This window comes from Callospermophilus lateralis, chromosome 4 (genome assembly GCF_048772815.1).
Source record: "Callospermophilus lateralis isolate mCalLat2 chromosome 4, mCalLat2.hap1, whole genome shotgun sequence".
Lineage (NCBI taxonomy): Eukaryota > Metazoa > Chordata > Mammalia > Rodentia > Sciuridae > Callospermophilus > Callospermophilus lateralis.
Genome location: NC_135308.1, coordinates 34,395,379 through 34,418,950, shown reverse-complemented (window position 1 = coordinate 34,418,950; position 23,572 = coordinate 34,395,379). Strand labels below are relative to the sequence as shown.

Here is a 23,572-nt window from a genome sequence, read left to right as displayed (position 1 = left end):
ACCAGAGTGATGATTTCATTTCAGGCCAGAAATTCAGTGGGCACAACTACTCCTGAATAAACTCAATAATTTTACCCTAATGACCACATTTGCCTCGCTGATTAGGAGATTTTGACTTTGTTGGACTTCAAGCACGCTACTAGCTCATTTCTCACAGCGATGGGGATAACATTCTTTTTCAACACTGTATACCTCTGTGTCAAATTTTAACACTTTAGTTAAAATATGTTTTCTGACAAAGGACTTTAGGGTTTTTCCCCCATTTATTTATCAAGTTTACATTCATTTCTGCCTTCTTTTGGTAGAAATATTTTCTTTTTTAGAGGATTCTTATAGAATAGAGGCTAAAAAGCCTTATTCCTCTCATTTTTTTTCTAACAATTTTTCTAAATTAGAAATCCTTGAACCTATTTCATTGCTTAAGTGATGTAGAACATTTAACATTTCAAACATGTAGGGCAATAACAGCAATGAAGATGACTGAGTCTGATTGAGGGGAACTGAGTAAATCCTTCATGTTCAAGGTCCTCAGAGTGGCTGTAAGAACCTCCTTAGCTTGTAAGCCTGCTCCAGCTAGTCTACAGGTCCACGTACTGTGGTGGGGAGGTCTTTCCTTTCCTCTTTCACCCCTAACATCACCTAAGTTGGGAGCTGTCTCTGCTATATGATACCTTTGACCACTACAACGTATTAATATGGTAAATATAGGTAGTATTCCAGTTTCTGTAAAGAATATATTTAATAATGAGTACAGACTATGACATTCATACTGAGGTCTCAGGATATGATGATAAAAAGTTAATAGAAATGGACTGTTATCAATAAATTTAATTATTTTTTAGAGGGAGCTAATGGAATGCAACCTTAAAAATAAAAATTCCAGGAATAAGTCGGAGAAGTGAACTAAGTAGCTGTGTTGTTCATCCTTCTACTAGCCATGTGTTCCCTTGGCCCTAGGCTGCTCTAGCACATGTCTCTTGTCATACATTAAGCAGACACATCCCTGGTAGACTCTGGTCTCTGATTTTCATATTGTGTTGCTCAACCATTTTTTTTTGGCCTTAGCTATGGAGTAGCAGGCTTTTTATGTCAAGATTTTTCATTTTTATTACAAGACCTCATAGTATAGATCAAGTTTCTAATCTTTTTATTTTTTCAATATCTTTAGTTTCCAAAAGATTGGACTAAAAAAATTTGGAAATGTGGCTGATGGGTCAGGACTAAAACCTTTAAGGATGGGGAAAACTCATCTTGCTTGCTTGCATCTTAGTTGCTTAGCGAAATATTTTACTCAAAGATCTGAATGAACAGCCCACTAAAGATTCCCATGTCTCAGCAATGGGAAGGTATCAGCATGATAATGTTACTTAGCTACAACACTTCTCGTGTTGAAAACCCTGTAAATCAAATATTCTCTTGCACATCCTCATGCATTAAAAAGGTAACTTAGTGACTTTATCAAGGCATATAGAAATGAAGTTTGTCATCTGGCTTCTAACCAAATGATATTAAATCTGAAAGGGGTAAAATTAGGAATTGTTCTCTAGGTTCTCTAACTGCATGAAATTTAAGGAAAAATCTACATGTTCCTATAGAGAAGCATAGATAGACATGTAGCTAATGTGTGAAGGCAGTCTCCTTATAACAAACTTTACTACAACAAAGCATTTAACTTTTGAATGTTATTTAAAAAATCCTACAGTCTGCAATCCAAGTTTTGAGATACTAGATTATGCAGAGATACTCATTTGGTTATTTCCTGAATACTTCTGTTAACCCCTAAACAAACAAAAACTTTCAATAGTATGCAGTAGTAGGGTTTTATATTAGAATCCACTAAACTACTCCTGATATATCCTTAGCAATGACCTCTGCATGTGGAAGTCTAGGGGTCAAAAGGGCAACATGAAGAGTCTGAAACTGTAGTATGAAAAGCACCAGGCGGTAGAGTCTACATCATAAGTAATAGGGGAACACAAAGATACAGGGGCATAAAATATGCCTTCAATAAGCAATGACTTTGAGCTTTTGCCACAGACTATAAACCTTCAATTATGCATATCTGGTATCCACTACATAAATTTTTTAAGAGAGAAAAAAAAAGAGTAGAATAGGAAAATAGGTAGAAAAGATTAGAAAAAATAAATTGGAGAATACATGAAAATTTGGTTTGGGATAAAAAAATGATTTAGCAAAAACAATTTCTTAGGAAAGTCACTAAATAGGCCAGTGATTTAAAGACTGGGTGTGATGGCTGAGATTTCTCAGGGATCCTCAAGGGACAGGTAGAGGAGACCTGGGGCTCTTGGTCTCCCACCCACTTTAACCAGCATGCCATCTGTGTGGTCTGTTTGGACATTAGACTTACACATGTTAATTTGCAAAAAGTTCACATGACCACAATAATAATAACCATTATTATTATAATCATCAAGAACTAGCCCTTTTAAGAAATAACAAAGGCCTAATATGGGACAAACAGATTAATGATTCCCAGTTCTGACTTTGGGATGCTCTATCCACAAAGTATCCAGAGAAACGGCAAAATGATCACAACAGAATTAATTTTAATTCTTAATAATTAAAATAAAGATATGAAGTCCCTAATCATATCTGGGTACTTATTAAAAATTATAAGTACTGTAAGATCTTGGGAATCACAGCTGATGAGGAATGTCAGTCTCTCCGAAGTATTTCTGCATCTCAGAGTCACCAATCTGGAGTAGAATTTAGAAGGAGATTTAGGACCCAAGTTGCCCTTGTAAGGAGAAGAAAGCGTTAAGGAGGAAAAAAGGAAGTTATCTAGACCCTCAGTTTGCTTTTGTAACTCCTGAACCACTTCAGTGCTTTGGACATGACCATCAGGCATTATACTCTCAATTATCAACTCTTCTGAATTAACCACACCTACAAAAGGAAGCGACTGTGACAGGGCCTAAATGGGTTCTATCAATTCTGCAGGACGAGAAATAAAAGCACTGGTGCGTGTCTTGATTTACTAGAGCACAGGCCCCCGACCTTTCTGTGAGAGGAACACGTTTCCATTTCTTTGTAGACAAGAGGGCAGAGGCAGGAAGGTGCATGAGCAAGTGGGCAGGCAGGCTGCACACAAAGTGGGACTGCAGTGCAGCAAGATTCCAGGTCCTCTGGAAAGGTTTTGAGGTCTGTGATTAATATTCTCACTAGAGGGACCCCTTCCTTAGCATCAGGTGACTCCCCATCCCTGTTCCCCATTGACTATTCACTCTTCAAAAAGTTATTATTTCTGAAGGACTTGTTAAAAAAACAAACAAACAAAAAAAACAACCCTTTTCTTTAGCATGATGGCAACAGGAATAGAAGAAGTACTGGGAAGTGCTGGTCTTAGTTAGACCAGACTGATGCAAGTCTGAGGGAAGGAGCCAACCCACCAGTCCAGATTGGTGATCTCTACAGCTGCAGAAACTTTTTTTTTCAATTCCTGAAAAAGAAGTCAGAAACAGGCTGTTAACAACACAACACACACAACTCTTAGCCCTCATTCACAGAAGCGAGACTGTGAAATCAGAAACTTCTCAAGTTATCTGCATAAAGCCCCAGGCCCCAGTGGGGGTGTGTGTGCAGACCCCTCTCCCTACCGTGGGGAGTTGAATCCACTGTCCACGGTGATGCTGCTGCTGTCCATGCTGTCGAGCCGGGCTGAATGGGTGGCTCTCTGGTTGCTGCTGCTGTCGGTTTCTTTTGGGGTGAGGAGGGTGAGGTTCTTCTCAAACTTCCTCTGCAAGTCTCTTTCCTTCTCCCTCTCAAGAAGCCACTGCATGGTGCCTACATCATCTCTATTTTTCTCCTCCTCAGCGTTTTTATTTGCCCCTTCCTCAGAGTCGTCGTCATCGGAGACATTGTAATAGTCAAAAGAGGCTTCCTGGTTCCCTCCAGACTCCTGCTGACGCTGGGAAGCTGGCATGGCTTGTGCTGCCGAGGTCCCCAGGGACGGTTCCAGTTTCTCGCATCGGCCTGGCAACGTGTCAGTAGGGGTCTTCGGGTGCGATTTGAGGAGGGACAGGCTTGACTTGTGATAGCTGTTTACAGACAAGGTGCTGTGAAGAGGCTTGAACAGTGTGTCTTTGCTGAATATCTCTTTCCTCTTGTCCAGGCTGCTGGGTTCTGCACCGTGGTGCTGGACCAGGCGTCCGTTGGCAATGCCTTCAGCCACTCCACCCGAAGCAGCAGGGCCCCCGCCTGACCCTTTGGGTGACTCCTCCTTGTGGCCGACAGGCTCCCTGGAGGAATGCGGGGCCTGCCTATCAGAGGGAGACAGCTTTTTCACGCCTTCTGCCAGGGTCAGAGTGGCATGGTCCTCCTTGTTCTTCCCCAGAGGCGACGGTGCAGTGAGTACCGTCTCACTAGAAGTGTTGCACTGGAAATAGTCATCAGCGGCTGTTTTGGTTGGACAGGTGCTGAGTTCCCCGTAGGGTGGCAAACTCTCGGGTGGTTTGCCTGGCTCCAAGAGGCTACAAGCACTGGAAGGCTCCTTGCTGCCACCAACTATTTCTGGAATACATACCTCTTTATAGCTTGCGGATGAAAGGAGAGCCCTTTGATGACCAACAGCCTGAGCAGGCCTTAAAGTACTGTCGTCAATGTAGGACTGGCTGGGGGTCTGGTCGTCTTGGCTACAGCCTTCGGCCAGGTCTTCAGGTGTGCCTAGAGAAGAAGCGCCCAGGGGGCCTTTGGAGTTATCCATGGACCTGGACCTCTCCTTGGCTTTGCTGGGTCTCTCATTCCTGGACCTTCGGTCCTGGGTATGGCTGTGGCTTCGGTGCACTTTGGAGTGCGAGCTTCCCCTGGAAGGTTCAGGAAAAGGCATCTCAGTTCTCCTTTTGGCCAATTCGCCGGACACATCCCATTCTGGTGTCATGGGGAAATGGGACTCAATCACGTTCGTGTTACTGTGCATGATGAAGTTGTCGCCTTTGTGTTCGATGATGAAGCAGCCCTCCCTGGGCGCCCTGGTCAGAGGGTCACAAAAGTCATACTCTCTTTCACCAGGAATGTCCAGATGCGAACCGTCCGAAGGGTCTCCTTTGGACACCCGCGTCTTGCTGTGTGACCGAGACTTCCCATGGGACTTTCGATGAGTCCTGCTCTTTTTACTTCTTCCGCTGTGGTGGGCAGAGGATCCTGCTTTACTCCTATGCGCTTTCTCTTCTTCAAGTTTCTTCATTAGTGCAGTGTGCCTCATGACATTTTCCACAGTCAAGTCCGGGTTTATCCGCCGAATGATCTCCATCTCCACTTCCCGAGGGATGGTAGTGGGCGTGTCTTCGTCGCGCAGGGGCCATTCCTCTGGAGGAAACTGGGCAGAAAAATTGGCCAGCTGTTTGGTCTTGTCTTTCTTAAAACTTAGCCGGAATAACTTGAGCCCGAATTTTTTGGACTGCTTTTCACTATCTTTAGGTTTCGAGAGAGTTTCTGTCTTATAAGAAAAATTTACAGTACTTTTGCTCTTTTCAGTGGGTGGCACCTGGCACAGAGAAGGAGGGCAGTAAGGGTCTTTGCAGTCCTTGGCAGATTTCCTCTGCAGAGTGGACGCGTGCATGCTGTGCATGTCTTCTCGGCAGCAGTGGCAAGAGTCGCAGTGGTTTCTGGGCAATGTCCTTTCCCTGACACAGCCTGAGGCAGAGGGCGTTATGGTTCCAGGTTGTGGAGAGGTACACTGAGACCTGTCAGGTATCCTCTCGTCCAAATGGTACCATTTACTGTTAGTTCTTATGAGGGAAGGAGTTATGAAGTAAGTCTGTGGGGTCACAATGAAATAGCCATCCGGAGTGGGATAGATCTTCCTCTCCCGAACCAGCGTGTTCAACGTGTGCCGCAGGATTTCTTGGCTTGGGGTTGGAACACCTAAAACCAAAAAGCAAAGGAACAACACTTTGAGAATGAAGCAGGAACATGTTGCCGATTCCTGATTTTCAGAATCTTATTAGTAATGGCAAGCTTCCAAGTATCATCTCAGGGCATGTAAGTGGGAACAAGACGAGGCTGACCATTAAGTTTAGTGTGCATCTTAGACTCCTCTATAATGTCTATTGCTATTACTTCCTATGGACTGAGAAAATATAAAAGCTCGAAGAGAGCTGGGGATGTACCAGGGATTGGACCCAGGGGGCACTTAACCACTAAGCCACATCCCCAGCCCTTTCTTTCTTTATTTATTTTTTTAATTTTGTGACAGGGTCTCACTAAGTTGCTTAGGGCCTCACCAAACTGCTGAGGCTGGTTTTGAACTTGCAATCCTCCTGCCTCAGCTTCCCAAGTCGCTGGAATTACAGGCATGTGCCACCTTGTCCAGCTAGGTTGCAACTGTCAATACAAACCTTTACTGAACTCAATCATGAAAGTGAGAGGAAAATGAAAAGTTTTACATAATGTGATATCAACTTACAGAAAAGTCATCTTCAGTAAAAGTAACTAGGGAAGAAAGGTTAAAACAGCTATCTTGATATGAAAAACAAATATAACATATATAGAGGCTACACATTAGAACTACTTCATATACTCCATTTTTTAAAAAAAGATTAAGTTTACTTAATTTTATGAGTTATATAAAAGGACAATTAGACTTGATCCCTATTTCTGATATGACCTCTAATTTTGCAATCATCAACACCTTCAATGTTGACTGGTGCACTGGTCAAAGTCAGGTGAGAACATTCTCCTTTTAGTCATAAGTCAGCAGGTGGAGGTATTTCTTCTAGTTTCTAACCAGTGGGCCCGAATAAACACACTTGTAAAAGAAAAGACTATCAGGTTGATCACTAAGTCCCAAACCCCCTGCTTTTCTAGAATAGAAACACTAGGAATAAAAATGATAGATGCTTCTTTGTATAATGACTAATAATGTTTCCAAGGGGTTTTGTGTGCATGTTTATGTCTTCTCCATCTTAAGAGGCAGAATCAAGAGTATAAATCCTTCAGAGAGGATAAATTCACCAGGCTATAGTCCATTTACTTTATTTCCTGGGTACTCTGTAGTCCTCATTACATAAAGGGTGATATACTTATAAAATTGATCTGAATGACATAATTTAGAAACAGGTCAGGTCGAATCATATGAATAACTGCCAATATTCAACCGTGTCTGACCCACAAAATGGCAATTTCACGTTGTCAACCAAACATGGTTAAGGTGGTGTAATGTGGAGACTGAAAACTTGGGTCCTGGGGCCAGACTCCTGGATGGAAAGCCCAGCTCTATCACTGATAGCTGGTGTTAAGGGCTGACTCACGCACCTCACCCCGCTTCCTTCACCCACTGTCATAGTTTGTGTCTGGAATGTCTCAAAGACCCACGTGTTAAAGATTCAGTCTCCAGATTAGTGCTCTGGGAATGTCATAGAACCTTTAAGCTCTGGAGCCTAATGGGAAGTCTTTAGGTCATTGGAAGTGTGGCCTTGAAGAGGACTGTGGGACTTCTGCCTCCTCTCTCTCTCTTTCTGATCATGAGGCGAGCAGTTTTGCTCCATTAAGTGGTCCTGCCAAGGGCTGCCTCAGTACAGGGCTACAAGTAATGAGGTCAAACAATTATGGGCCGAAACCTCTAAATCTGTGCACCAAAGCGAGCCCCTTCCAAGTCAATTATCTCAGGTATTTGTTATAATACGAAGTTGACTAACGCCGCTACCCCAAATTCATGGGTTGTGGTAACGCCTCCTAAGATGACCTTTTTTTTTTTTTTTTTTGTAGACAGGATCTTTGCAACTGTATTCTAGTTCAAATAAGATCATCAGGATGGGCTGTAATATATAACTGATGTCCTTCTGAAAAGGGGAAATGTAGACACAGAGACAATAATATAAAGGGAGAAAATAATATAAAGAGACACTGGTAGAAGTTGGCCATCCACAAGCCAAGGACAGATCCCTGAAACAGATTCTTTCCTCATAGACTTCAGAATGACCAACCAACCTGCTGACATCTTGATTTTGGACATCTGGCCTTCAACTCTAGGATGATAAACTTCTGTTAAGCAGCCCTAGAAAATCAGTGCAGTTGGTATCATTAGTGCAGCTGGCAATTTAACTTCTTAGAGTTTCTGTTTATTGTCATCAAAATGTGGATAATTTTGGTACCTACACTCCTGGCGCTGTTAGTCTGAATTTGGTGCCTGTAGAACAGTGACTGACATATAGTGAATGCTCAACCAATACTACTTAGTATTGGTCTTAAACTTTGGGTCAGAATCCACAAAATCCCATATTACCTTCCAAGAATGTTGTGTAGCAACCTAGAACAGCTGGGTGACCTGAGAGGTTTAGGATCCTCCAATCCTTCCAAAACTATGAAGTAGGATATAAAAACATTAGAAATGGTCTGGAATGCTCAGAGTCTACAAAGTATGATATAACACACACATACACACACATTTAGGTCATCCTCCTTCCTCCTTAGAAGGCATCCTTAGTGACCAAGGTAAAAAAGATAACACTGTTCATGGATAATGTACTGATTGACATAATTATTTCATTTTTGAGTTGCACAGTTTCCTTTTAATCTAATGTTTTACTCTTTTTATTTATTTTTCATATATAGGGCCTTGCCCATGTTAGGCAAGCACACTATTACTAAGCTGCATTCCCAACCCTAATCTAATGCTTAACTTTTTGCGGGGTGAGGGAGGGATACTAGGGATCAAACTCAGGGGTACTAGAATCACTGAGCCACATCCCCAGCCCTATTTTGTATTTTATTAGAGTTGATTAGTGCTTCGATTTTGCTGAGGCTGGCTTTGAACTTGTGATCCTCCTGCCTCTGCCTTCAGAGCTATGGGATAATGCATAACTTCTGACCAATGTACATTGGTTATTTTGTACAAATGATTTTAAGACTGATAAAATAAAAGTTGTTTTTTAAAGTTTTGTGGTACTTTCTATACAAAATATAAATACATTTTAATTTTATTAGTGTATAACCTAAACCATACACATGCCATTTTTGAGCACCATCATAAAATGAAAACAACAACAACAAAAAAAAACGGTTACAGGTAACCATTTTAAAAGAACTTCTACTCTCTACTAACTATTAGGGCCTTCTAACAGATAACTGAAAGAAGACTTCATTCACACAGAATGCTACTCCTGAGAGGAGAATACACAGTATCCATACTTGAGTGTCAAGAATAGTGTAGTTATTGGCACAGAAATTAAAAGAACAAACCCATGTTTAAAACTGACTATATCTTCAATGGTCTAAGAACTCATGATTGACTAATTTACTATGACTGCTACTAAAGGAAAGCTGGGGTGTGATTCATAAGAACAGCCATTACTTTAAAACAAGAACTGAATTGTTATAGAATGGGCTGGTTAATGGTACAGGCCTTTTAAATAATGATCTGAGAAAACTCATGAAACTATAGAGAATCATGATTACAATGCAGTCATCTTTACTTACCGTTAAGAATAAGTTCTCTGGTTGTTCCAAAAGAGATAAGAAAGAATTCCATAGAGCATTTGCACCTCTGCTTTTTGTTTTGGATTTTCGGTTCATAAATCAAATCATGTTTACTTGGAAAGAAAAAGAAACCATAAACATTCTTTTCTCTCCATCCATTTTCTATACTTCTACCTTGAATTTTCAAAGATTTAACTGAAAATTGCTGATACCTCTTATTATTTTATTATTATTAAGCCCTTGTATCATGACTAACATTTTCAATTGTCATGAAATCTTGAGTTCTACCAGGAATCTGTAGGGCTGACTTGGAGAGTGGTGGCGGTGAGGAATGTCTGCATATTCCATCACTTTCGGATTCTACTCCTAAAGTCCATCATGACTTCAAATTTTGAGAGCTTAAAGAACAAGGATAAACTTTGCATACTAACAGAGCTGAAATCTGACTTATCTCCTTTCCACACCTTTACATCTTCCAAAGCAAAAACATATATTTAAAAATGAACTTGAACCCCATAACCAGCCTGATAGTTCTAACTGCATTTTGTTCAAGGCCAGCTGTTCTCCCAGAAGGATTCAATTCTAACAATTTAAACAATCATTCATTCTGCATAAATGGATGAGAAGGTCTTTAAAAATATAAGAAGTAGGGTATGTTGGTGCACACCTGTACTCCAGCTACCTGGGAAAATGAGATAGGAGGATCACAAGTTTGAAGTTAGCCCCAGCAACTTAGCAAGACCCTGTCTCAAAATAAAAAATAAAAAGGGCTGGGGATGTTAATCAGTGGATAATCCCCTTTTCCCCACGAAATGTGAGAAGCAAGTATATATCCTTTTTAAACCTTTTAAGAAATGTTTTTGAATTCTGTAATGGAGACTGGTATATAAAAGTTGTTGAATTGGATTTCAAAAAATTCAACCTATATAAAAGGTGATAAGATTTTTTTCAGTATATCATACATTCTTTACTAAAAGAACTTTCACTGAAAACTCTTTATAATATGGATTCCACAACAGGAATAAAGGCCCCAATTCTAGACTATTCTTTATACTTATTAACCATGTGCTAAATATGCGAATTCAAACATTTTCATATTTAATTAAACTTCATCTTCAAATAATAAGGCATTAAAAAATTAATACTCTTACCTTTAAAAACAAAAAATATAAATATGATAGTAAGTACTGTCATTAAAAAAACATTTTTCAAGCAGAAAAAAAAACTAACAATGTTGAGTTTTTGAAAGTGTTTTGTTCTGATGTCACTTAAGTGACAGCAAAAGAAAGGCAAAAAAAAAAAATCAAAGGAGGGAAAGAAAAGAATGGAGGAAGGAGGTAAGAAAGAATAAAAAGGCAGGCAGGATACAATATCTCATTTTTTAATGAAATACTAGTTTAAAATTTGGAACTATTGCTGAACAAAATTTTAAATAATTGTCATTATGTCCTAAGCTTGGGGTTGGCTAACTTTTTCTGTAAAGAGCCAGATAGTACATATGTTAGGTTTTGGGAGCTATATGATCTGTGTTCCAACTACTCAACTCTGACAGTGCAGTATGGGGAGCCAAAGCCAATACACTGTCCAGCGGGCACGGCTGAGTTCCAGTTAAGCTTTATTTACAGATACAGGTGGTGGGCTGCACTAGGCTTGCAGGCCATAGTTTGTAAACCGCTGTCCTAGACTCTAGTTTGAACGGTGTCCTTCCAAACTTCTGGAGCTGGTCAATAGTCACCAGTGTCACAGAGAAAGTTTAGTTAGCTCCTCTCAGTTCCTCTGAAGACCAAGGCCTTGGGATTTCTGTTCATCCACCATAAAGGTTAGCAAAGCACTTATTCTTTTAAGTACAGATAATCTATGGATTTCTCTATGAGGTACTTCAACTTAGTGATACTGTTACCAGCTGCTTCCGGTGATGAGCATTTTACCATTACATGCTGACTCTGTGTTCTTTCTCTTTCTTTTCAGAAACGGGAAGTTGAGTAGCCAATTCTGAAAAATCTATATGATCTCTTGTGAAGCTATATAAAAATGCAAGGGTTTCAAAAGCTGCTGGGTTGTTTGATAACATGTGCCTACCCAGGAATAAGGCAGAAAGAAGGGCCATCCTTCACAAAAGCACAGAATCTGCCAACAGTATCTGTCCCCTCTGAGACACTGTCCCCTGGGATTTTGCTTATCTTACTACTGAAAGAAAAAGTTCTGCTGCAAGTTTACCAAAAGAAACAATCAGACAGTGAAGAAAATTCAGAGAAAATAAAATATTACAACATTTAAGATAATTTATAGGTTGCAAGGGTGGGTTCATATTATAGTTTTTAAACATTACACATAATATCAAAATATATTACTCAGATAATCAAAAATGAAGGAAGAATCACTTAGGAGAGAAATTTAAAGTTTCTCTCAGGAAACCCAGTGTGGTCACGTAGATTACCATTTCGCTTAGAGTTGGCACTTCCAACCTTCCACCTGTGTGGGGTACACTTGCCCACACCTTTACTTTGGGAATGGTCAGGTTTGCTTTGGGGCATGCAATGCTAGCAGAGTGAGATCAAAGGGTTGAGGAACTCTTGTACCAAGGACCTGTGTTTTTGTGCTTCTGCCATCCCTACCAGCAAAGTGAGCCTCTGCTTGCCTCTTTTCTAAAAAGGATGGGGGTACAGGTAGAGCATGACCACTCTGTTAGGCCTCAGCAGAATTAGCTGACTACTGGGGAACCCACAGATAAAGGAGATAAATAAGCAATTATTGCTACAGGCCCCTAATGCTCTGTATCATTTGTTATCCAGCATTCTCATAGCTTATATTTACTAAGGTCTCTTCTAAGTAGAATGAACAATCTATCATCTATCAAGCATTCTTTTTTTAATTTTTATTTTTTTCTTAAGCCAGGCTCTTGCTAAGTTGCTGAGGCTGGTGGCTGGCTTTGAACTTCAAATCCTCCTGCCTCAGCCTCCTGAGTTGCTAGAATCACAGGTGTGCACCACCACACAGAGCAAGCATTCATTTTTAATATAATTTCTATTTCACCCTAGGAACAGATTCTGGTGGCCCCAAAATGTATTTTACTTGATCCACATGTTGCTGGGATATATACAATTTTTGTGTTTGTGTGTGTGTATGTATACTTGTACACACATACACACACACACAAACACACAAATTGTAGCATTTAAGGAAATTTAGGGATTTCACATAAAATGAATTTCCAGTTCTTCTGAAAAATTAAATTTGGCTACTCTGGAAGGATTCTGTGCCTTGCAGGTGGAGTGCTAACATTACATTGGAGCTGAGACGTGGGATGGCTGAGATGAGGCATCCATTCTTTAGCTTATTACCATTCCTAACATCTTCTCGCCTTGGAAGCATTAAATGTGGTTCCTACAGCCCCTGGGTTATTGCCTTCATCTTTATAATATTTAGGAGAAAAGCAAATATTTGTATTTTTCTTTTAAAACGAAATCTTAACTAACTTACCAAATAATACTTTCTTAAAGCTCACCAAGCCATGACATGAACTTGTGAAATATGTTTACTCTGAATATTACTCTTTCTATAGTTTAATTACTTTGGATGAAAATTTTGAATAGAATCCTGGTCATTTTTGCCAGGTTCTTTATGGATTCTGATTTAATTTTCTTTTTGCTCAGTGCCAATTAAAGACTATCAGAGCTGAAGCGATGAACTTGTTTTTGATGTAACTCAGGTGCCTTGACTTTTAATGACAGAGGAAGAAAGGCTTCTGGATAGTTTTGGTGAAGTGCCCCCCCACCCCGCCCCATTATAGCTAAACGTGACAAGAATGATCCCTTTGAAGTCCAACAGCCACCAGCACACATATCCATTTGGCAAGTGCTCTGTTTGTTTCTCATTACCTGGAAAACAAGTTGTCAGGTGTTCCATCAGTGCTTCTTGGGTGACAGGTTTTCTTGCCGAGTTCATTGCCGATATCGCCAAGCAGAGGATTTCCCCGAGTGGAATAAACTGAGATTGACTGATGGGAGACATACTGATTGGTGATACATCACCTGCAGAAAGACAATTTTCAAGTGAGCGGTTCATTAAAACACCCAGTCATTTGTCACACACACACACCTTCACATATACATGCCTGCTCACGACTACCCTCTATCCCTTGGATTATGAATTATGAATACTACCAGCCCTGAACGCTGCAACTGGTTATGGCCACAGCCAATTCCACTCGGATGGAGGGACTTCCACACATGGTGGAAGCTCCTGAAGTATCAACAAATAAAACTTTCCTTTTAAGACCTGAGATCTCATTTGAATAGGAAGAGTCCTGAAAGTCTTGCAGCAGTGAGACTTTGAAGAATGATTTATGTTTTTATTAACTTGGAGCTGATTTATTTACTGCCATTCCCATCTTCCCAAATGCATCCGTGGTAACTTGATGATTCATTCATTCAAATGCTGAGTGCCTTTATGGATCACACATCTGTTGGGGCCTGGGAGCTGCAGAAAGAAAGTGAGCAGGCTCCCTCCCCACAAACATCCCTGTCTGTGGTTTCTATTTAAGTGAAGGAGACAGACAGTAGGTCAAAGGTCACAATTCTAATTGACAGGGGCACAACAGAAGACTGCTCAGAGCAGAGAAAGAAAGGTGGGACACCATGGCCTGGGAGTGAGATGAGGCTCAAAGGTAGGAAGTTGTGCCAGGGATGTAGCTCAGTGGTAGAACACTTGCCTAGCTTGTACAAGGCCCTGGGTTCAACCCCCAGCATTGCCAAAACAAAACAAAACAAAAAAGTAAAAACAAAACAGGAAGTTGTAAAGTTTATCTAAGTATGTGCAATATGAATCCAGTACTAAGGAGTAGGAGGGTTCCTGGAGCTGGGAGTTGGGGAGGCCTTGGTGCTGGTAGGAGCTATAAGTAGGTGCTTTCTGGGGAGGAGCAGACAAGGCAGACAGGGACATGAATAAAACCAAGAGAGGAGAGTGGAGCACTGGGGGCCTTCCTCCTATGAGGAATGGTGAGCCATGGGAGGAACTTAAGGAATGACAAAAGCAGATGGAACAGCAGAAAGATGTGTGGGCGCCATATGGATGACGCCCGGAGAGAGCAAGACAGAGCAGATAATAATGCACTAGGAGAGCAGATAATAATGCACGAGGAGACATATGCATGCATATGACCCCCAAAAGAAGTAATGAGAGCAGGAGACGCTGAAGACCCTGTATCAAAGAGGCTATGGATGGCGACTCTTAAAAGAGGCGTCGACCTGCAATGCAAATATCCATCTTCATTTAAAAAATTTTTACACCATAGTGTGGTGATTGTCAAGGAATGCTCCAGGGATCCCCAGAATTTTCTTTGAGATTTCAGGGGGCAGGAGTAACCCAGCAAAGGGGGATGTTAGGGGAGCAGGGGAGTCTGCTCCTGACACCTGAGTGCCTCCTGGTTTACTCTTTGAGGTTCTCTAAGATATCAATTGAAAAGAAGTCCTGTAGAAGGAAGGTGGCAGCTGGGAGGGCTGAGGCAGGAGAATCATGAGTTCAAAACCAGCCTCAGCAGAAATGAGGTGCTAAGCGACTCAGTGAGACTCTGTCTCTAAACAAAATACAAAATAGGGCTGGGGATGTGGCTCAGTGGTCGAGTGCTCCTAACGAGTATCCCTGAGGGAGGGAGGGAGGGAGGGAAGGAAGGAAGGAAGGAAGGAAGGAAGGAAGGAAGGAAGGAAGGAAGGAGGGAAGGAAGGAAGGAAGGAGGGAAGGAAGGAAGGAAGGAGCATACATATCTATGAGTTCCTATCTTATCTCCCACACATATTTACATGAGCTCTCCCTTTTTGCTTTTTAAGCATGATTTCTCAAGTCACAAGCTACTGTGGCTGGCCAGAACTGAAAGCAGGGTGAGATGGTGGGTGCTCTGGGATGGACCAGATCACCGTCTTCACTGTCACTTAAAGCTGTGCATAACCACAACCCCTTGCTTGGAGGACTGTACAGTGGTCCTCTGGGAGAACCAGAATCCGCTTGGATGGACTAGAAGGAAAATAGTTTGATGGACAAAATCAGGTGACAGAGTTGGAGATCACCATTTGTGGGGATATTCCAGCACGTGCATCAGACAGGGCAGTAGGACAGTGTCCAAGTTTGAGGTCTGAACCCCTGCCAAGTCCAGCTCCTTCCCCTTCCCTGTGTCACAGGAGGCTCCACCAGCTCTGTTGTGGCTCCACTCTCTGCAAGACGGATATGAGAAGAGGAACAGTACACTGTTTCAATGGCCAAAGGAAGAGAGAAATACCCAAATTCAGAAAAGGAGAAGGTCCACGAAGATAAAAATCAGCAGAAACCAGAACTGATCTAACTTACAACTCACAGACTTCTGAGACGTAAGTGTAACAAAGAGAAGCCCTCTGCAAAAGTCCTACAGTATTTGGTGGGAGAACAGCAGATGGAAGCTATTCCATAGAATTTGGGGCTGTTACTGAGGATGTGAGCTTTGCTCAATGACTGGGGAAGCTCAATTCACACTAAAGATTGAAAAAATGACATAATCATGTGGGCCAGGTCCATCTGAGTGAGCAAATTTGCCACTGCCCAGAACCATGTATTTCAGCCTTTTAAAAGAATTGGTATGGCTTGGTGTGGTGGTGCACACCTGTAATCCCAGTGGCTCATGAGGCTGAGATAGGAGGATCTCGAGACCAAAGCCATCCTTAGCAATGGCGAGGACTAGAAAATAATTTCTTCTGATGGAGTATAAAAACAAGATGACATGGAGATATTTAAGCATCCAAATTCCATCTTTCTTCTATACCCTGTGATTGAAATAAGCAGGTTGAAAGATTTCCTGATTGTGTATGGGTTGCAAGAGGAAATTTCTCTTTCAAAAGGAAATGACGATTAGCAAAATTAACACGTTACATCATGCATGTCCTTGTACTTTGGGCTGAAACTATTTGCTTAGTTTCACTGCATCTTCTTGGTTAATTTCTGTTCATGTACTGCAGCCAACCATAAGAAGCAGCATGCTTTCAGTGTGTCAGAATCGCATGTGCTCTGGAAAAGCTCAGCTTCATTATAATTATGAATATATGCAATAACTTTGAACTCGGGGTATAGAATGAAAATGGAATTTGGATGCTTAAATATCTCCATGTCATCTTGTTTTTATACTCCATCATGAGAAATTATTTTCTACCTCCTTTCCATCCCCCACCTCCATCAGCAATCCTATGTACTCTACATCCAAATGCTTCCTGGACCTGTTCCCTCTATTCCATCTCCAGGGTTAACAACCCCCGACCCTGTCCACTGGCACCTCAACTCCAAACTGGCTGGTGACAATGTCTCAATGATGCCCAGCCTTCCTTCCTGCTCCTGACACAGAGCAGCCAGGGTCCTCTTGGAAAATTATAAAACAGGCCACTTTCCTGCATATAACCTTCCAGTGACTACCTACTGCCTATGGAGGGAAATCGGAACTCCTCACTAGACCTGCAAGGGTCTGTGGGGTCTGCACCTGTTCCTTTGGAACACCTGTCTGCGCACCATCTCCCTTCCTATCCCACGTGCACAACCTCCTCTCTTCTTTGAACATACCAGGCTTTTTCTGAACTCAGGCAAAGTCTTTTTAATTTTTGTGCTCTTAGCCTGGGATGTTCCTCAGACAGACCTTGTCAGGAATGGCTCTTTCTCCTCCTTTAGGTCTCAGGTGAAACATCATGTCCTCGTGATGTTTTTGTAGTACCGGGGATTGAACCCAGGACCTAGCACATGCTAGGTAAGTGCTCCATCACGCAACCACGTCTGCAGTTCTGGGACGGAGCCCTTTCTTGACCACTGTCTAAAGCAGTTCCAACATGACTTGAGTTCACTGTGTCCATTCTCTGAATGTGTGTGTGTGTGTGTATGCCTCTCTCCCACTAGCATGTAAGCTCCATGACAAGGATATGATCGCCACATTTCCTGGTTCTGACAATAAAGCAGTACTGACATTGGACACCCAATACGGCTGCTGAAGGAATGAATAACCATTTTATAATAGTACAATTCAAGGAATTTCTCGGGGGCATTTTAAAGGCTGGTGGTTTTATTAATATTTTCTGCTAAATAATTTCAAAAGAGACCAAATATACTTAACCAGGCAATTTTTAAGACTCTCCCAGATTCATTTCATCAATAGTTTCCCAAATACAGTAGTTACCACAGAAAAAAAAAATGTTGAGTGAGATTTAGAACATGTATTTTTAAAAATCCATATTTAAGAAATCATAGGTATCTCTCAAAACGTAACACATGCAAGTTTACCAAGATTTTCTGTGGATCTTATACAAACCTATTTAATGAACCAACTAGTCATCTTAAAATGTGCTAATAGAAAATTCTTCCAATAACTAGATCACTTTTATTTCTTCAAATAAGAGACTATAAATACTGCTACAATAACTTTGGTCAGCATAATCTAGGAAATTACCAATCTACAGCATTTTTCATGAATTATTAATTATAACTTACCGTCAATAATTTTTAGAATGGATTTTTCTAATGTTAGGATGAGTTTTGAACACACTCATAAAGCTAACTACAAGCTCATAGGTACTTTGTAGGCTAATGAAGTCTTTCTAAACTGCTCTCATTCTGTGCTACTGCACTAAAAAAATTGGAGCAAATATGTTTTATTTTAGCTTTATTTTCTTACAAACATCCGTGTAAGTACAGTCCTTGGGGGACATTTGCTAAATCTAGGATAATTCAGATAACGCCAAACACAGTGCTTTGTACTAAGTAAGCATTCAATAAACTTCTAAGTGGACTTAAGAGTGTAGAAGGACATGAAAATACGACACTAGGAAGTGAACTTACATTTTTTGTTTGTTTGGTTTTTTTTTTTGGTACTAGGGATTGAACCCAGGAGTGCTTAACCACTGAGCTATGCCCCCATCCCCTTTTATGTTTTTATATGTATTTATTTGTTTGTTTATTTTTGATACCAGGGATTGAACTCAGGGTCAGTTAGCACTGAGCCACATGCCCAGCAACACTGAGTTGCTTAGGACCTTACTAAGTTGCTGAAGCCGGCTTTGAACTCGAGATCCTCCTGCCTCAGCCTCCTGAGCCACTGGAATTACAGGCATGCACCACTCTGCCTGGCTATGTTTTTATTTAGAGACAGGGTCCCACTCGGTTGCTTAGGGATTTGCTAAAGTGCTGAGATTGGCCTAGACCTTGCCGTTCTCCTGCCTGAGTCTCTAGAGCTGCTGGGATTATAGTCATGTGCCACGCCCAGCTAAATTTAGGTTTTAAGAGCATTTAATATTTAAAACAGGTCACTGAAAATTTGGACACTGCTTTCCGGTAAAGTGCTTTGGCAGATGATCTGCATGAGGAGCAAGATAATTATTGGGGTGGATCATGAGTGGAGTGAAAGATGGAACCCTCCACTGGAGGAAGGAGAGAGGGCATGCACAGCATGCAGCAGCATGCTGAGCCTGAGGAGCTGTGCGTGCTGGGGGCTCAGCTAGAGCAGGCTGAGGGTAAGGTGCAAAGAAAAGCTAAGGCCAGATCTTGGCAGACCAGGAGGCTTAGATCTTATTTTTTGATGATCATAGGACACCACCCATGTTTTGATATAGAGGAATCACATGACTTATTTGCATTAGAAAATCCCTCTGGAGTAACTGTGGAGACCAAACTGGTGACAGCTACCTCTGTTCACACAACTGCCGACGAGGGCCTGAGACAAGTGGAAATCCTGCAGATGCCAACTTGTTCTGCCTCATTATCTACAGCTAGTCATTTCTACCTGGGGAAATATTATCTAGCACATCCATTTTTACTACTTAAACCCCTACTTCTATTTTCCCTTTGAGCATTTGGCCAGTTATTTTAGTTGGAATTTTTATTTTTTTTAAATTTAGCACATAATTTATCCTTTCAAGAAATACCTGAATGGCTATTATGTATCAAATACTTGTAGGCAACTCAAATTCCAAAATTATTCCTATATCATCCTATATGTGGGTTTAGAAAAAGTACTGTATTCTATGAATGCTATTTTTGTCCTTTTCAGTCATGAATTCAGGTTCTCTGTACTCCCAACCTTTGCATTGGAGGGAGAATAACACAACACTTAAGATGTGACTTCCATGGTAATGAACATTCATTCCCTCTGGGATGAGATCCATCTTTCCAAAAGATACCTACTAAAAAAAGCAAAAAATCTATTTCATCTTGAAGTATTCATCTTCATGTAACTATGTAAGAAAACGAAAGTCATAATTTTCCCAAGTGGACTGCATCATAATAAATGACATTCTTGAAGGCACCCCAACATCCATCTTCCATCTTAGCCTTCTTTCAATAATCTGTGCTTTACCCCTACCCCAAGTTTGCATTTAGTATCAATTATCTTGTTTTCCTGTTTATTTTTAGGTACTGTTTTTCACAGTAAATGTTAAACTATAGTCTGTGCTGAACAGTTACCTCTGACTCTAATGAAGTTCATATACCAAAACAACCTGGTTACAAATATGATTCTGAAACGGTACTAAATTATAATTGAGAAATTCCCAATATAAGAAAGCATGCAAGAGATATGCTAATAAGAACCCAGAATCTTAAAAAAAAAAAAAAATACAATTACCCACTCTGTGCCCGTTTCCTCATCTGTAAAATGAGGGTTTGGATGAAATTATTTCAAAGATTCCTTCAAACTCCAAAGTCCCATGATCCTGAATCAATGCAGCAGAATTCTGGCAGAAAATCATAATAAGGTACTTGTGTCCAGTTCTATTTCCGTGTTTTGGGGGAAAAACATTTTAATCTCATTTGAGCTGAAAATTTAAAAGAAATGGCTAACTATACTAGCTATTATTTTTTTCCCTTATAATAAAGGCTTCTTTCTAATTCAAAATCTTATTCAGCTTTGTTACTCAGGACAAACATGACTCTTTTGATCTCCATGCTGCCAAAATTAACACTCAAATAAAAATTATAGATTCTAATAAAATTACTGCATGGAGTTGATACTGTGACTCCTCATAAAAATGGTCACCCCAGTGTGTAAAGTGCATGGAGGCCACACGGACAATACAACTGTACTTCTTTCAACACACTATTCACAAAACCTACCAACTTGCCAAGTTTTATCTTAAATGCCCTTGAGCTTGGGGAAATCATAACCTCTCTGAGGTTACAGTTAAGTGAACAGTTTCTCTGATGCACAGCATCAGACAAATCTTGTGTTTTACAATTTAATTCAATTTGTTAACCCCAATTTTATGTATAGATGCTGTCTGGTTCTTTTAACAGAAGGTCTACTACAGTGTTTTTTAAAGAGCTGTTTGAAACGGACACGTATTCCTTTCCTACACTCTCTCTGCAAGACCACAGCACCCTTGGTGTGGGGGGAGCATATGGCTCCCATTAGTTCCCTTGCTTCTGAGTTTCCTTTGAAACCAGATTACCGTACTTGACTTTCAAATGTTTGCATTTGAAATCTGAAAGAAAACTGGGATTGCAAAAGGCACCTTTACCAGTTTACTGTAGGTCTGTTTTAAATGCCACTAATTTCAAAACCTTAAGGCTGGGTCTTTTTTTTTAATTTTTTTATTATTTATTTTTTAGTTTTCGGCGGACACAACATCTTTGTTTGTATGTGGTGCTGAGGATCGAACCCGGGCTTCACGCATGCCAGGCGAGCGCACTACTGCTTGAGCCACATCTCCAGTCCAAGGCTGGGTCTTTATTGTAATAGTCAGTGGAAGGAGATTTAATATTAAAAAAAAAAAGTATTTTAGAATATTTAGAAATTCTAAAAAGCTTTTCTAAGGTTTCCCAATCTTTATTTCAACAGGTGAAGGGCCTCTTAAAGAAAGTCCAATTTCTGAGTTATTAATTTGAATAAACTTTTAATTCAAAAGTGAACATATGCAGAAGGCTTCTAGTAATGACAATGAGGTTCATGATGTCCATTAAGAAACTTCTAGTAAGAGCTGATTCAAGAGTAGTAATTACTGTGACTTAGGGCACAACACACACCAAAATGAGTCCATGTCCCTCGCTTCTGCTTATCAGCTGTGTGATGTGGAGATGGGCAGCTGGAGAAATGATAAATCAATCAGCTCCCAGATGTACAGAGGGAACCGTCATCATGCCAGGCTACACACCTTCTTCAGTCATGCCACACTGAGATTCGACTCCTGATGAATAACAGTCATTGAGTAAGAGGCAGACCAGTCAAGAAGGGTAGAGTAGAGTGGCAGGGAGAGAAGGGCAGTGGGTGAGAACTGCCCTGCTAGGGAGTTGCCTTCCCTAACCCCAGAGACGACTCCTGACATCTTATTGTGACCCATAACATCTAACCCTCTGGACCACTTGGCTCTTCACAATAGATTGCAGCTGCAAAGTTAGGAAGGAAACACGAGCCATCAGACCAATTACACGCTTGAGCACTAAACCTTTGCTAAGGCTTCATTCACATTATAGCCCAACAACTACTACAAAGGTGGTATTTGTGAGGCACTGTGGACTAAACCCTAGCAGTGTTATTTACATAGCAGGCACTCAAATGTTTGTTGAATAAAAAGGTCCCACACATAAAGACAAGGCAAGGCAAGGCCCTGCTATCTGCCAGATGGTCTCAATACAAGCTGCTGCCCGGATCTCTAGTCCCTCATCCAGAATTACGTCAAAGCCATTTATCACCTGGGATAAAATCATGATGAAATACCAGTCCTAGCTGACAACAGTTGGTGAGATCTCTCAGATGTCACACAGTTGTGTAATGAGCCTGGCTAACCAGAGCTCCTATGAAAGATGCCATTTTCCTTTCCTGTGTAATAAGTGCCTTGAGCTGGGGTGGTGGAGGATGCCTGTAATTCCAGTGGCTCTGGAGGCTGAGACAGGAGGATCTTGAGTTCAAAGCCAGCCTCAGCAATGGCAAGGTCCTAAGCAACTTAGTGAGACCCTGTCTCTACATAAAATACAAAATAAGGATGGGGATGTAGCTCAGTGGTTGAGTGCCCCTCAGTTCAATCCTTGATACTCCTCTCCCCACTCAAAAAAAAAAAAAAAAAAAAAGAAAAGAAAAGAATCTGAATTCCTATTTGGAGCCATCATGTACTTCTCTTCCTACTCCATGATACGGCAGAACCTACTCTGCTCTGGAGACATAGGACAGGATCCAGCTCCCATTGATGAGGTTTCCCAGCTATGATTCAGTAAACAGCCTGACTTCTCCAGGGTTATTTTCGGCCCCTCTCTTTATAAGTCAAAGTTTCTTTAATGGTTTCTCAACCTTTGTATTCTTTGCTTCATCATTTTAGGTATCATGACTCTACTCTGAATGATTCCTGTAAAATACAATTGTAATGGAACTAGGCCTAATTTCAATTCAAATGTGTACAGACCAACAGTTCTACAATTACAACAAAACTTGACTGAATCACTGCTCCAGACTCCCCCACAACAGAATACCCTCTCGTTTCAATAGGCATAGATGCAGTTATGAAAGAAACGTGTAAGAATTTAGAGGGACAAATGGAAATAAAGCAGGTCAGAACGGACACATGGAGAAAACTTGCAACTCACTGTACCATTAAGCAACGTTTCTCTCCTAAGTTTGGAATTACAAGACAGTGGTAAAGACCACATACTTCATCATCAAAACATGAAATTCAGAGACCAGTTCTGCTCCTCACTGATTGCATGATTTGGGGCAAATTATTTAATTTTTGAACTTCAATTTATTTTTCTGCAAAGTGTACATAGTGACATTTATTGCAGAATCATTGATGGGATTAAATGAGGTAACGAATACTGAGTGCTGTACTGACCCTAAAATCCTAAGAAATATTTAATAAATAGTAGTATTAGAATATCTTCCCCAAGCCTATCTAATCTCAATCAACTTACTCTTTCACAATGTTCTGAATTTATACCAATAAGAAATTCATTTAAATTAAAAAGAAGCCTTTGAAAGAAAAACATCTTTTCGAAGGCTAAGAGGGCAGTTTGATCTTTCTTATGCTCGTTTAAATGAGTTTAATCAGATTGCTTTCCTCCTGTTTGGTGGCTGTGAGCACCTGCACTGAGTGAATGGAATAGCAGCTGAAAGGCAAGAAAAGTGAAGATACATTGAACTTCTAACTTTGGGATTTATCAC

General features: G+C 40.8%; 1 protein-coding gene across 3 annotated transcripts in view; it reads right to left on the bottom strand.

The window, feature by feature from the left end:
- The window catches only part of Stox2 (storkhead box 2), a 223,683-nt gene that overhangs the window by 6,713 nt on the left and 193,398 nt on the right, over positions 1 to 23,572 (bottom strand). For 2 of the 3 annotated variants that reach the window (XM_076853691.1, XM_076853693.1), the window contains 2 exons: positions 13,314 to 13,466; positions 3,618 to 5,883 (listed from right to left, as the gene is read on the bottom strand). In XM_076853691.1, coding sequence (XP_076709806.1) covers positions 3,618 to 5,883; positions 13,314 to 13,466 — 2,419 coding nt within the window. Of the gene's footprint in view, positions 1 to 3,410; positions 3,461 to 3,617; positions 5,884 to 13,313; positions 13,467 to 23,572 lie in introns of all 3 variants that reach the window. The other variant, XM_076853692.1, reaches the window with a different exon arrangement.